This window comes from Pan paniscus, chromosome 19 (assembly GCF_029289425.2).
Source record: "Pan paniscus chromosome 19, NHGRI_mPanPan1-v2.0_pri, whole genome shotgun sequence".
NCBI lineage: Eukaryota > Metazoa > Chordata > Mammalia > Primates > Hominidae > Pan > Pan paniscus.
In genome coordinates this window covers 17477690-17491263 of record NC_073268.2, presented here as the reverse complement: position 1 = coordinate 17491263, position 13574 = coordinate 17477690, and the positions used below count along the sequence as shown (strand labels likewise).

Genomic DNA, 13574 nt, shown 5'->3' with positions numbered 1-13574 from the left:
TAAGTTTTTTGTAGAAACAGGGTCTTGCTGTGTTGCTCAGGTTGGTCTTGAACTCCTGGGCTCAAGCAATCCTCTTGCCTTGGCATCCCAAAGTGCTGGGATTATAGGCATGAGCTACTGTGCCTGGCCATAACTGTATGTTTAACCTTTTGAGGGACTGCCAGACTGATTTTCTAAGTGGCTTCACCATATTGTGTTCCCACCAGCAGTGTTTGAGGGTTCCAATTTCTCCACATCCTTGCTAACACTTGCTATTATCTTTTTTATTATAGCCATCATAGTGGGTATGAATTGGTATCTCATTGTGGTTTTGATTTGCATTTTCCTAATGACTAATGTGTTAAACATCTTTTTATGTGCTCATTGGCTATTTGTGTGTCTTGGAGGAATGGACCCATCAGATTTTGATTTTTAAAATCTAAGATTTCAATTTATTATACAAAGAGCATACTAGTTCCATATGTGATCTTTCTTTGAACCTTGGGTCAAAACTGCATGATGTAAGCCTGTCCTTTTCACACATAATCCTTAGCAGAGTAGTTAACTAGACTGAGTAAACATTTAGTAAATTCAGATAGTTTGCATTCGTGACTGTAGATAAAGTCAGCAACTTTATTTGCTTGTCTAGTCTGTTTAGCATATCACTCTTATGATTTGATAAACGTAAAATGAGTATTCTCTCAGGTATTAAGTTAATTGAGTGTGTTTGTTCAAGACCATAGAATTGGTATAGCACAATTATAAGATATCCAGATGGCAAACTTATAAAAATAGGCTTTTTAAGTAGTCTTATGTCTCTTTTACTTCTCAAATCAGGTCATCTCGATGCACTCCTGAGGGGCTTGGTTCTGGGAAAACTAGGAAAAGCAGGACATAAGGCAACGTTAGAAGAAGCCCGTCGTCGGTTTAAGGACCACGTGGAAGGAAAACAGATTCTCTCCGCTGATCTGAGGAGTCCTGTAGGTTTTCATGATAAATTCCCTTGACTTATAGGTAACATCATTTTGTGAAGCATGGAACTTTTTTTTTTTTTTTTTTTTTTTGAGACAGAGTCTTGCTCTGTCGCCCAGGCTGGAGTGCAGTGGCATGATCTCGGCTCACTGCAGCCTCTGTCCCCCGAGTTCCAGTGATTCTCCTGCCTCAGCCTCCTGGCTAGCTGATATTACAGGCGCCGCCACCATGCCCAGCTAATTTTTGTATTTTCAGTAGAGACGAGATTTCGCCATGTTGGCCAGGCTGGTCTCGAACTCCTGACCTCAGGTAATCCACCTGCCTTGGCCTCCCAAAGCGCTGGGATTACAGTTGTGAGCTACCATGCCTGTAACTTTTTTAAAAAAGCCTGGAACTTTTTTTAATAGCCAAAACTGACCTAAGAACTGACCCACAAACCACGTCTAACTCTATTTTAATATATACTATTTAAGTGGTTTATAGTCCTCCTCTTATTTGTTTAAAGTTTCTCAGTCAGTGTTGCAGTGCTGAAAGGTGATTAGCTGTGCACATTCCCCTGAAAGCTGCTGTGCTCTGCTGGTACAACATGCCATTTACCTTTGTGGTTGCTCACAGGCACTGCTAGCTCCTTAACTACAGTTTGTAATATCCACATTTATAATATTTACTTTTTTTTTTTTTTTTTTCTTTTCTGAGACGGAGTCTCACTCTGTTACCCAGGCTGGAGTGCAGTGGTGTGATCTCGGCTCACTGTAGCCTTCACCTCCTGGGTTCAAGCAGTTCTCCATGCCTCAGCCTCCTGAGTAGCTGGGATTACAGGCACCTGCTACCACGCCCAGCTAATTTTTGTATTTTTAGTAGAGACAGGGTTTCACCATGTTGACCAGGCTGGCCTGGAACTGCTGACCTCAGGTGATCCGCCTGCCTCGGCCTCCCAAAGTGCAGGGATTACAGGCGTGAGTCACCGCAGCCGGCCAACATTTACAATATTGTTTACTTGCTTTCTGTCTTTTCTTAGTATTAGAATACTTGAAACAAGGTACATTTAATCAAATGACTTATTTTTTGTCCCTTGTAGGTCTATCTGACTGTTTTGAAGCATGGTGATGGCACTACTTTAGATATTATGTTAAAAGTAAGTATATTTGAGAAGGCTCCCATTTCCTGCTTTTGAACTTGGATAGACACACAGTAAACCTCTAAATGGTTAAAAAAAAAGACAGTCCTAGAAAAGAAAGATGCATATTGTAGACATGCAAGTATTTTAAAACTGTGAGAGAATTATATGTCTATCCATATATGTTTTATCAGTATGATGCCAAAGACATCTTTTCCCCGCCTTTTTTACTCACTTTATGCATCTGAAATCTTATTATTATTATTATTATTATTATTATTTTTTGAGACAAGGTCTCACTCTGTCACCCAGGCTAAAGTGACATAATCATGGATCACTGCAGCATCAACCTCCCAGGCTCAAGTGATCCTCCTGCGTCAGCCTTCCAAGTAGCTGGAATTATAGGAGTGTGATAACCGCATCCAGCTAATTTTTGTGTTTTTTGTAGAGAGAAGGTTTCACCATGCCCAGGCTGGTCTCAAACTCCTGGGGTCAAGTGATACACCCACCTCAGCCTCCCAAAGTGCTGGGATTACAGGCATGAGCTACTGTGCCCAGCTGAAATTTTAACACTGAAATAAATGTTCGTTTTGATTAACAAGTCACTTTCTTTAAATTTTATCTTCAGTGTAAACTTACTTGGGGTTCTGCCCATTTTAAGCAAAACGTTTGTTTCTGTGCTTAGGTTTGTTTTTGTGCTTAGAAAAGGGATAGACAGATGATGATCAAGTGTCTCAAGCATTTGAGCTATGGCAGGGTCCTTTATTAATAGACAGGAAATTAATTCACCTGCCTTCATAGCCTCTCTAGTTTTCCCAGGGTAATTGGCATATAATTAAGCTCTGACTTAGGCAAAATATAGATAAAACTTTCCATGTCCTCATAATGGCAGCAGTGTTTGAAACTTTGAATCAATAGTAGTACTGTGAAGCAAATGCTATCTCCAGTCCCTATTCATACAGTTCCGGTCTATAAAGAAATGGCTTGAGTGCACTGGCTACATTAGAGGTGGAGGTAGCCGAATCTACTTTTTAATCATTAAATAAAATGTGCAAAATCTGCCTAAAAACCCATTTGTTAAAAGATCCACGCTTAGGACAGGAGTGGAATGTGCTTTACTGTCTCTACCTTTCATGGATTAACAACACTCTTCTGACTTTAAGGGAGTTCATGATAATCAGCTTCACTGTAGAAATAGCTCTAATGATCATAATTGCAGATCTAAATTCTGATATTTTGGTTTTAAACAAATCCTCTGAAAAATGATTAGGATGTCTGAAAATAAAAACTTTAAGAAACTGTACCTCAAAATGTACTGCTTTACCCATGTTGTAATAGGTTTACTTTCTTTTTTTTTTTTTTTTTGAGACGGAGTCTCACTCTGTCACCAGGCTGGAGTGTAGTGGCACGATCTTGGCTCACTGCAACCTCTGCCTCCCGGGTTCACGTGATTCTCCTGCCTCAGCCTCCCAAGTAGCTGGGACTACAGGCACCCGCCACCACACCCAGCTAATTTTTGTATTTTTAGTAGAGACGGGGTTTTACCATATTGGCCAGGCAGGCCTCGAACTCCTGACCTTGTGATCCGCCCGACTCGGCCTCCCAAAGTGCTGGGATTATAGGCATGAGCCACCATGTCTGGCCTGCTTTCTAAGAATATAAAAGTTATATTTGGGAGAGCTGGGCATGGTGGCATGCACCTATATTTCCAGCTTCTCAGGAGGCTGAGGCAGGAGGAGCGCTTGAGCCCAGGAGTTCAAGGCTGCAGGGAGCTATGATTGTGCCACTGCACTCCAGCCTGGGTGACAGAGCAAGACCCTATCTTAAAAAAGACCCTAAAAAAAGTTAAATTTGGGTTTACCTTCCACCTGAACATTAAGGTCCCTTCTCAGTCTTAATATTCTGTGAACCTGTATACTATAAATGATATGTATGAAATGGGATATTTGATTTTTTTCCATCTATTCCATGATGATATGGAAAAAAATAGGGGTTCTGAAAATTTCATGGCAGATACATTGATATTTTCATGTCATGGCACTTTTAAGCTTTTCCACAAGTATGTGTATTTATTCAGAGTTTGCATTTATTTAACACAAGAGAGTTCATGATAATCAGCTTCACTATGGAAATAGCTCCAATGAAGGCCGAATCATGGTTCTTCAAGAAGCCACTCGGTAAGAGATGAGGAGGGTTGTCTTATGATGGTAATTTAGGAATAATGTGGCAGAGTTAAAAAAACATTAATTCATAGTATATTTGAAATGTGGTGTTAGAGTGCCATCTAGTGGACTAGAATAACAGTTCTCTATGGAGGAAAACGCTTCCTGAAAGCCAGAGGTTCAGACCTTGAATATTGGAGCTGAAAAGGGCCTTAGAAATTATCTGTCCACCCATCTCATTTTACACATGGGGAAACTGAGACCCAGAGGGATGAAGGACTTAGTCAAGATCACACAGCTAGTTAGAGGCAAAACTGGGACTAGAACCCAGATCTCCCAAGGTCGTATCTATTTTACTGCACTGCTGCTTAGAGTCCAAAGGGGCCAGGCGTGATGGTTCATGCCTGTAATCCCAGCACTTTGGATGGGAGGATCACTTGAGGCCAGGAGTTCAAGACCAGCCTGGGCAACATGGAGAAACTCCGGCTGTACTAAAAAAAGAAAAATTAGGCCAGGCGCGGTGGCTCACGCCTGCAATCCCAGCACTTTGGGAGGCCGAGGCGGGTGGATCACAAGGTCAGGAGTTCAAGACCAGCCTGGCCCAAATGGTGAAACCCTGTCTCTACTAAATATACAAAAATTAGCCGGGTGTGGTGGCGGGCACCTGTAATCCCAGCTACTCAGGAGGCTGAGGCAGGAGAATTGCTTGAACCCGGGAGGTGGAGGTTGTGGTGAGCCGATATTGTGCCATTGCACTCCAGCCTGGGTGACAGAGTAAGACTCCGTCTCAAAAAGAAAAAAAAAAGAAAGAAAGAAAAGAAAAATTAGCTAGGTGTGGTTGTAGTGAGCTGAGATAACACCATTGCACTCCAGCATGGGCAACAGAGCGAGACTCCATCTCAAAAAAAAAAAGAGACCAGCCTGGTCAACATAGCGAGACCCCATCTCTACTTCTTATAAATTAAAATTGTTTATTGAAAAAAAAAAGTGTCGAAAGGAAGAGGAAACTGAGAGCTTTGATGAGGTCTCCAGACACTCTGGTCAGTGTTAAATCTTAAGGGGTAGAAAAGATCAAAAGAGTCTAAATTGTCTTGGAGACATAGCTCTTATACATTTATAGTTCTAATTTTTAAGAATTACAACATTTTGTTTCTATGAAAAGATTTTATATACATATATACTATGGAAGATTTAGAGACTAGAAAAGTATAAAGAGGAAAATAAAACTTACCTATAGTTTAAAAAGCAGGTAGCAAAAACAGCATGTATAACATGCTCTCTTTCCAGATTTGTTAATGTACATATAGTAGTAATTTTATTTTTTTCTTTATGCTTCTCTGTCTTTCAGATATTCTGCATTCAGTATGTGCTGCTTTTGCAGTTAAAAAGTGTGAAGATGCATAATCCCACTGATCAGAAACCATCATTAATTAATACTACCATTTTGATGTATTTCCAGGGGTTCTCCCCCACCCCCCTTTTTTGGAAACACAGTCTTGCTCTGTTGTCCAGACTGGAGTGCAGTGGTACGATATGGGCTCACTGCAACCTCCACCTCAGCCTTCCAAAGTGCTAGGATTACAGGCGTGAACCACTGTGCCCAGCCATATATATATATATATATATATATATTTTTTAAGGATCATTCTGCTTTGTCTGCTTTCTTCACTTAAATATAAGAACATGTTTATGATATATTCTTAAAATATAACTTTCAATAATGCATTTTTATAAGTAATTACAGTTCATTTTCAGTTTTTCACTATTATAAATTAATTTGATGATCTGGTATAAGATTACTAATGATTATTAGTTTGTTCTTCTAACACAGAACATTAGCCAGATATCAATGATGTAAAGAATTTGGCTATGATAGATTTTACCTCTTAGATCTTGATGTTAAACTGGTCTGAACTAATGACAGGCTGTTCATCTGGTAGCATTTACATCTAGTGATTTACTTACTGTAACAGCAGATGACAAATTTAGTGCCAAAGCATCATTTTTTTTTTTTTTTTTTTTTTTTGAGACAGAGTCTCGCTCTCTTGCCCAAACTGGAGTGCAGTGGCACGATCTCAGCTCACTGCAACCTCCCAGGTTCAAGCGATTCTCCCGCCTCGGCCTCCCAAGTAGCTGGGATTACAGGTGGGCACCACCACGCCCGGCTAATTTTTTTTTTTGTATTTTTAGTAGAAACGGGGTTTCACCATGTTGGCCAGGCTGATCTCGAACTCTTGACCTCAGGTGATCCACCCGCCTCGGCCTCCCAAAGTGCTGGGATTACAGGCGTGAACCACCGCACCCGGCCCAAAGCATCTTGAAAAGTATTATCTTTCTTTAATATAATGCCCTGCCATTCTTACCTAGTGAGAATATAGAACCTAAGTTTTACCTTACTGGGGAAGAAGCTCATATAATCATATGCAGAATATCCAAGGGAGAATTAACTATTCCTATCTTTATCTTTTTTCCTGTAGCTTCATAAACAAGCAGATATGCAAGAAGAGAAAAACCGAATCGAAAGAGTCCTTGGCGCTACTCTTTTGCCTGACCTGATTCAAAAAGTCCTCACGTTTGCACTTTCAGTAAGTTACAGTGAAAACTGCATTTAGAAGTGAATCGTTACCCATCTCTGACAAGTGTCTCTGATTCAGCTCTGATCCTCTTGAGCTGCCTTAACCCTAACTAAAGCTTCCTTTTCCAGAGAAACTGGCTTGAGTTTTTGTTACTGACTTCTGTTTTTCTCCCACTAGTGGCGAGAATCAGAATAGTTGGGAGAGTAAACAAATTGTCTCTCCTGAATGGAAACTATGAGGACAGGGACTCTTGAAAACTGGGAAATTGGCTTATGCCTTTGCTTACTTTGTGTCTCTTCCTTTCTTAAACCTATAGGCTCCTAAGCAAGTATCTGTTGAGCAGTCTGTCTGTCTGAACCTGTCTCAGTACCTCATTCTCATTTTGGTTGATCTTTAGGTTAAACATTATCTTCTTTGCTGAGAACTTCTGGTTCCAGTTATTCCTAAAACAAGGAATAAGTGTCTTCAGTGTGATTACTTCAGTGTCACAGTATGGTGCACTTCTGGTACCAGAATATGTTTTTGATACACTAGACTTTTAGCTCTCTTTCTTTTTTTAGGAAGAGGTACGTCCACAGGACACTGTATCGGTAATTGGTGGAGTAGCTGGAGGCAGCAAGCATGGTAGGAAAGCTGCTTGGAAATTCATAAAGGACAACTGGGAAGAACTTTATAACCGATACCAGGGAGGATTCTTAATATCCAGACTAATAAAGGTATGTGAAAAACTTTGAGTAGCTTGCTAATCATGGATATTATTTAGTGACATCCATGATTCACTACACCCATACATTGTGGTCTTTGCTCTTTAAATGTTTCCTGTGGCCAGGCGCAGTGGCTCACGCCTGTAATACCAGCACTTTGGGAGGCCGAGGTGGGCAGATCACCTGAGGTTGGGAGTTCGAGACTATCCTGGCCAACATGGTGAAATCCTGTCCCTACTAAAAATACAAAAATTAGCTGAGCGTGGTGGTGTGTGCCTGTAGTCCCAGCTACTTGGGAGGCTGAGGCAGGAGAATCGCTTGAACCCAGGAGGCAGAGGTTGTGGTGAGCCGAGATGAGGTCATTGCACTCCAGCCTGGGCAACAAGTGTGAAACTCCGTCTCAATAAAAAAAAAAGTTTCCTTAAATAGTTACTGGCTTTATTTAAGGACTTCTCCATCTCCCATCACACATCCTTTATAACAGACTGAAGTTGGCAGAGAACAGAATGATTTGTTTTTAGGGTAAATGGAAGTTTGTTCTCAGCCTCTTTTAGTTTCACTTACTGTTTAAAACCATTGTTTTGCAGCTATCAGTTGAGGGATTTGCAGTTGATAAAATGGCTGGAGAGGTTAAGGTAAGGAAAATACTGTTTACTCTTCACTTTTCAATCTAGTAAGTAAAAACAATAACCTGGTTGTAATTATAGTGTTGGGATAATGTACTGTAGCATCTCTGTGTTTTTGTTTAGAGAAAGACATCATGCAGGGCTGTATAGGCCATATTAAGAATTTCCTAAAAACGGCCAGGCATGGTAGCTCACATCTGTAATCTCAGCACTTTGGGAGGCCGAGGTGGGTGGATCACCTGAGGTCAGGACTTCAAGACCAGCCTGGGCAACATGGTGAAACCCCAAATTAGCTGGACATGGTGGTGCATGCCTCTCATCCCAGCTACTTGGGAGGCTGAGGCAGGAGAATTGCTTGAGCCCGGGAGGTGGAGGTTGCAGTGAGCTGAGATCGTGCCATTGCACTCCAGCCTGGGTGACAGAGCGAGACTCCGTCTCAAAAAAAAAAAAAAAAAAAAAAGTCCTAAAAATGGAAAGCCTTCGAATGGTTTATAAACAAGGCAGTGCCTTGATCTGATTTGTGTTATAAAAATTTCAGTCTGGCTGCAATGTGGATAATAGTTTGGAATGGGGAAGAGAAGATGTTGGGAAGCTAACTCTCCTAGCAAGAATGATAGAATAGCTTACAGTAGGGTAGTGGCAGTAGTGGAGGAGATGGAATAATGGAGATTCAGGGGCTTGAATTTGTTAACCATTTAGTTCAACAATATTTATTGATTGGCTTCTCTGTTGTGAGCATATCTGGGAGAGGAAGAAAAACAAGCCAGGATAATCTCCAGGTTTCTGGTGGGTAAATGTTGGTACTACTCTGAGATGGAATGGAAAAAGACTTGAGGCCCTGAGAACTGAACCATGATTAGGAGCCTTGGAACAGTAGCAATTGTCATCTGTGTAAATAAGGTTATTGATTTCTAAAAGGTCTATGTTTAATCAGATGGATTAGTCATTCTGTCTTTCACACCTGTGGTGACTAATTCAAAGGAAAAGCCCTATCATTTTGCCAGCTGGTGTTTAAGAGTTGCTTTGTTTTCTATGAAACCAGGTGTACTCCATTAGAAAAGTTTATTCAACTTTTAATCATTAAGCATTGTGATAAATTATAAACTTAGAAATTGTTTGGTTTACTGTATTAAAAATGTTGGATTCCTGTAATTCCAGCATTTTGGGAGGCTGAGGTGGGAGGATTGCTTGAGTTCAAGAGTTCAAGACCAGTCTGGGCAACATGGTAGGACCCCATCTCTACAAAAAGGAAAAAACAATTTGGCCTGGGAGGGCACGCTTGTGGTCCCAGCTACCCAGGAAGTTAAGGTGGGAGGTTTACTTGAGCCCAGAAGGTTGAGGCTGTGATGAGCCATGATCGTTTCATTGCACTCTAGCCTGGGCAACAGAGTGAGACCCTGACTCAAAAAAAAAAAAAAAAAAAAAAAAAAAAAAAAAAAAAAAAGACAAAGACCATGGGGTGTTAAATTATTAGGGCATAGCTGCAATTTAAACTTCTTTGTATTATCATCCCTTACAAATTAATCTTTATTTGAAGCAGCCAAAATGTGTTGAATCCTTAAGTACTCTGTCCTAGATATTTTGTCAAATGTTTATATGGATTGTCTCTTTAATCTTCTGGAGTAGATATTTTCTCATAGTTGAGAAAACTGAGACTTAGAGCAGTTAATTTTCTCACAGTCACAAGCTAGTACATGACTAAGCCTGGATTCAAGTTCCAAGTCTTCATTCCAAAGACTATATTTACCACTACACAATTAGCCTAAAAGAAAGGCAGTAGGTTCTGTCTCTTTATTAACTTTTGATTAGGTTGTTAAGCATATAATATTTAAGGGGAGAATTCCTATATGCAGGTCCAAGGAGTTGCTTGTTTTCTTTTAGCCTGAGGGTGGCAGTGGTAAATTCTCATGCCTGAAGATTATGCATCCTTCATATAGACCAGTGGGTATTTTTTCATAACCTGTAATATTAACTTCTTATTGCTAGTAATGATCCTGCATTCTGGGTTGTTTTATACCAGGCTTTCTTTGAGAGTCACCCAGCTCCTTCAGCTGAGCGTACCATCCAGCAGTGTTGTGAAAATATTCTGCTGAATGCTGCCTGGCTAAAGCGAGATGCTGAGAGCATCCACCAGTACCTCCTTCAGCGGAAGGCCTCACCACCCACAGTGTGAATCCTGAGGTGCCGCCATTGGCGGTTCTGCTGCTTCGCTGCAGGGATAAGGTGGAGCTACCGAACAGCTGATTCGTATGCCAAGAATTTGGAGTCTTCTTTCAAACCAGTGGGGGTTGGACAATGAATGTAGTTAACTGGTTCCTGCTCACACTCCAGAATTAAATTCTATTGAAAAAGGAAAATCAGCAATTCAGCAAAAAATAAATAAAAAATAAAAATGTAAATACGATAGTAATAAAATAGAGCATAACGAAACTGTGAAACTTTCTGAAGCCTTGTCAGTGGTTAAAAGTATTTAACACTCTACTGTTAATGACAGATGTTCTGTTTTTATAACCTACCAAAAGGAAACTAGAGGCTTCTTGGTGAAGAGCATTTTTGTGAAGTGGGTTCTGCAAGGAGCCTATAAAGCCAAGGGTGGTATCCATTTCTGGGACTGGTTAAACACAAAAGGCTGATAGCTGGTATCACATAGTTGGAGTCAGTGCATAATTCCAAGTGGCTTTTTTTTTTGGCACGGGGACTGATCAGGAAGATATATTCCTGCATAACTCAATCTGAACCAAGGATTGTAGTTTAGTTTTCCTCCTTGCCTTCCCTTCTGTGTGACCAACCCCTTGGCCAAAAAAAAAAAAAAAAACACACAAAAACAAAAAACAAAAACCTGCCCTGTTCTGGTTTTTTCCTCCCTTTAGTTCCCCCCCCAACCCCCATTCCCTGGTGTCCTTCTTAGAGATGAAGAAATAATAAGGAAACATCTTTCATAGCCACATTAAATAAGAGAAACTGCTATACATTATTTTTTTTCTTTTTAAAGATGACTTATAAGAACCCTGAAATTTATATAGGTGAGACAATAGAAATCAAAAGATCTTCAGCCAGGCCTTTCTGAAGGAGTTATTCTGCTAAAAATGGTCTTAGTTGTCTGACAAGCCAGCTCTTGAACCTCTTCACAACAGTATCAACACTGGCTTCTCCTGGTTCATTTTATGCATGCGAGAAGTCAGTGGTAACTGCTGCAGGGCTTAATACATTAGTGGTAACTGGTTTAAAAAACAAAGACTGTAAGCCTGTGTGTGCCACTGTTTGCTTCAACAGTATATCCTACTAACAAGCCTCACCTACTTAATCCAATGAGTTTTAAATCTAAATCTCATTCCCTTCTTCTTTCCCTACCTTTTTTTTCTTTTTTTCTTAAAAAAATATTTTGTGTTATTAACAGAAATTCATATTTGGTGTGGCTTAACGGTATTTCAGAAGGTCATCAGATTGTGAGACTGCTTCCTTGAAACATTTTTGTGCTATTGTTTTAAAAAAATAACAATTAAAAAACAGTTGGCGTTAATAAAAATGTCAATGTGAAACTGATGTCCTGATTCACTTTATTCTCTTTGATAAGAAACTAAAAACTTTCCTATCATTCAGTAGGCTTATGCAAAGTTATACTATCATAGGATTTTTCAAATTCAAAAAAAATCCAGTTCCTTAATTCCTAATTTATAGATCTTAACAGAAAAATCCTGAGATTCATTCTAGATCAGTTCTACATTCTCAAAACTCTCTCAGAGACTCTTATAGTCAGCATTCAGGAATGAACTTGAGACTTCCTCAGTCCCTAGTTTTGAGGCACCCTAGTTCAGGCACCATGCTCAGGGCTGCCCTTAGGCTCTCAAATGTTCTTAAGGCACCAGTGAAGCAGGGGCACCAAAAAGACTGAGAAAAATGCAGGTTTAATTGAAGAACTCAGAATTTTGCAATCAGAAATTCTGGAAACAGGTTATTTTACTTTCAGCATATATGTGATTTTCGTCTGTAATAGTTAAGTAGTTTGAATTACGTTCAGGGAGAGGTTATACTAGATGTCTTCCATTTGCCTTTCAGAACCCCTCTTCATCCCACTCTGGACCCCAGCGGGTGCTGACCCACATGGACTGCAGCATGAATGGCTCCCTTGCCCTCTGACTTCAGCTTCTGTTTATCCAATTATTAATATCCAAAGAAGATGAGAAGATTTAAGGAAAAGATGGTCAGAGTACTCTGGCTTTCTCATTGCCAGGTCACATGGGTTGTCTGTGTCCCTTTAGCAAAGACCACAGCTCTTACCAAGCAGCCCCCTCTATCTTCTGGCTCCTTCTCTTTGCTCCTTCACATCTAGGAATAGAAAGGAGAACTCGAGAGCTGGGTGCGGTGGCTCACGCTTGTAATCCCAGCACTTTGGGAGGCCGAGACGGGTAGATCACCTGAGGTCAAGAATTCAGGACCAGCCTGGCCAACATGGTGAAACCCCGTCTCTACTAAAAATACAAAAATTAGCTGGGCATGGTGGCGCATGCCTGTAATTCCAGCTACTTGGGAGGCTGAGGCAGGAGAATCGCCTGAACCCAGGAGGCAGAGGTTGCAGTGAGCCAAGACCGTGCCACTGCACTCCAGCCTGGCAAGAGCGAAACTCCGTCTCCAAAAAAAAAGACTCAAGCTGGGTGCGGTCACTCACACCTGTAATCCCAGCACTTTGGGAGGCTGAGGTAGACAGATCACCTGAGGTCAGGAGTTTCAGACCAGCCTGGTCAACATGATGAAACCCCTGTTTCTACTAAAAATACAAAAATTGGCCAAGCATGGTGATGCATGTCTGTAATACCAGCTACTTGAGAGGCTGAGGCACAAGAATTGCTTGAGCCTGGGAGGCAGAGGCTGCAGTGAGCTGAGATCGTGCCACTGCACTCCAGCCTGGGCAACAGAGCGAGACTGTCTCAAAAAAAAAAAAAGAAAGAAAGAAAGACTTAGTTACCAGCCCTGGATTACGCCATTATTCTTCATTGATTTTCCTGCACTCTGTCCATGTCTCTGTAAATAGTCCTTTATTAAACCTTCCTCAGTTTGTGTTCTTTCCTACTAATACATTGAATGATTTGGGCACAATAGCCCTGCTGCTTTGGGTCTCTAAAGGTTTTAATTCAGCCTTTTCTGTGTCAGATGTTTTGTCTTTCAAATAGCTCCCTATCATAAGTCATACACCCATTTTACAGATAAGAATGCAGACTCAGAAAAGTAAGGCAAATTAATACAGCAAAATAACTATCAACCAGTGATCAAGCCAGGTTTGCTAGTCTCCAAAGGCTGTGGTCTTTCAGGGAACTGCCATGTCTCCACAATTAAAAGATCATAGTTAGACTGGGCCAGGCAATAGCATTAAAGCTTAATTACTTTTTCCTAATATATTTTGGTTACAAATTTTAGTGGAAATCAGAAGGTTTGGAAGAAAC

The 13574-nt window shown here is 40.7% G+C and overlaps 1 protein-coding gene across 3 annotated transcripts in view; it reads left to right on the top strand.

The window, feature by feature from the left end:
- Window positions 1-11675, top strand: part of NPEPPS (aminopeptidase puromycin sensitive) — an 89958-nt gene extending 78283 nt beyond the window's left edge. For 2 of the 3 annotated variants that reach the window (XM_055100915.2, XM_034941546.3), the window contains 6 exons: window positions 817-959; window positions 2030-2086; window positions 6708-6815; window positions 7367-7522; window positions 8098-8145; window positions 10157-11675. In XM_055100915.2, coding sequence (XP_054956890.1) covers window positions 817-959; window positions 2030-2086; window positions 6708-6815; window positions 7367-7522; window positions 8098-8145; window positions 10157-10309 — 665 coding nt within the window. In that variant the 3' untranslated portion in view covers window positions 10310-11675. Of the gene's footprint in view, window positions 1-816; window positions 960-2029; window positions 2087-6707; window positions 6816-7366; window positions 7523-7635; window positions 7731-8097; window positions 8146-10156 lie in introns of all 3 variants that reach the window. The other variant, XM_055100916.2, reaches the window with a different exon arrangement.
- Window positions 11676-13574: the final 1899 nt, after the last annotated feature.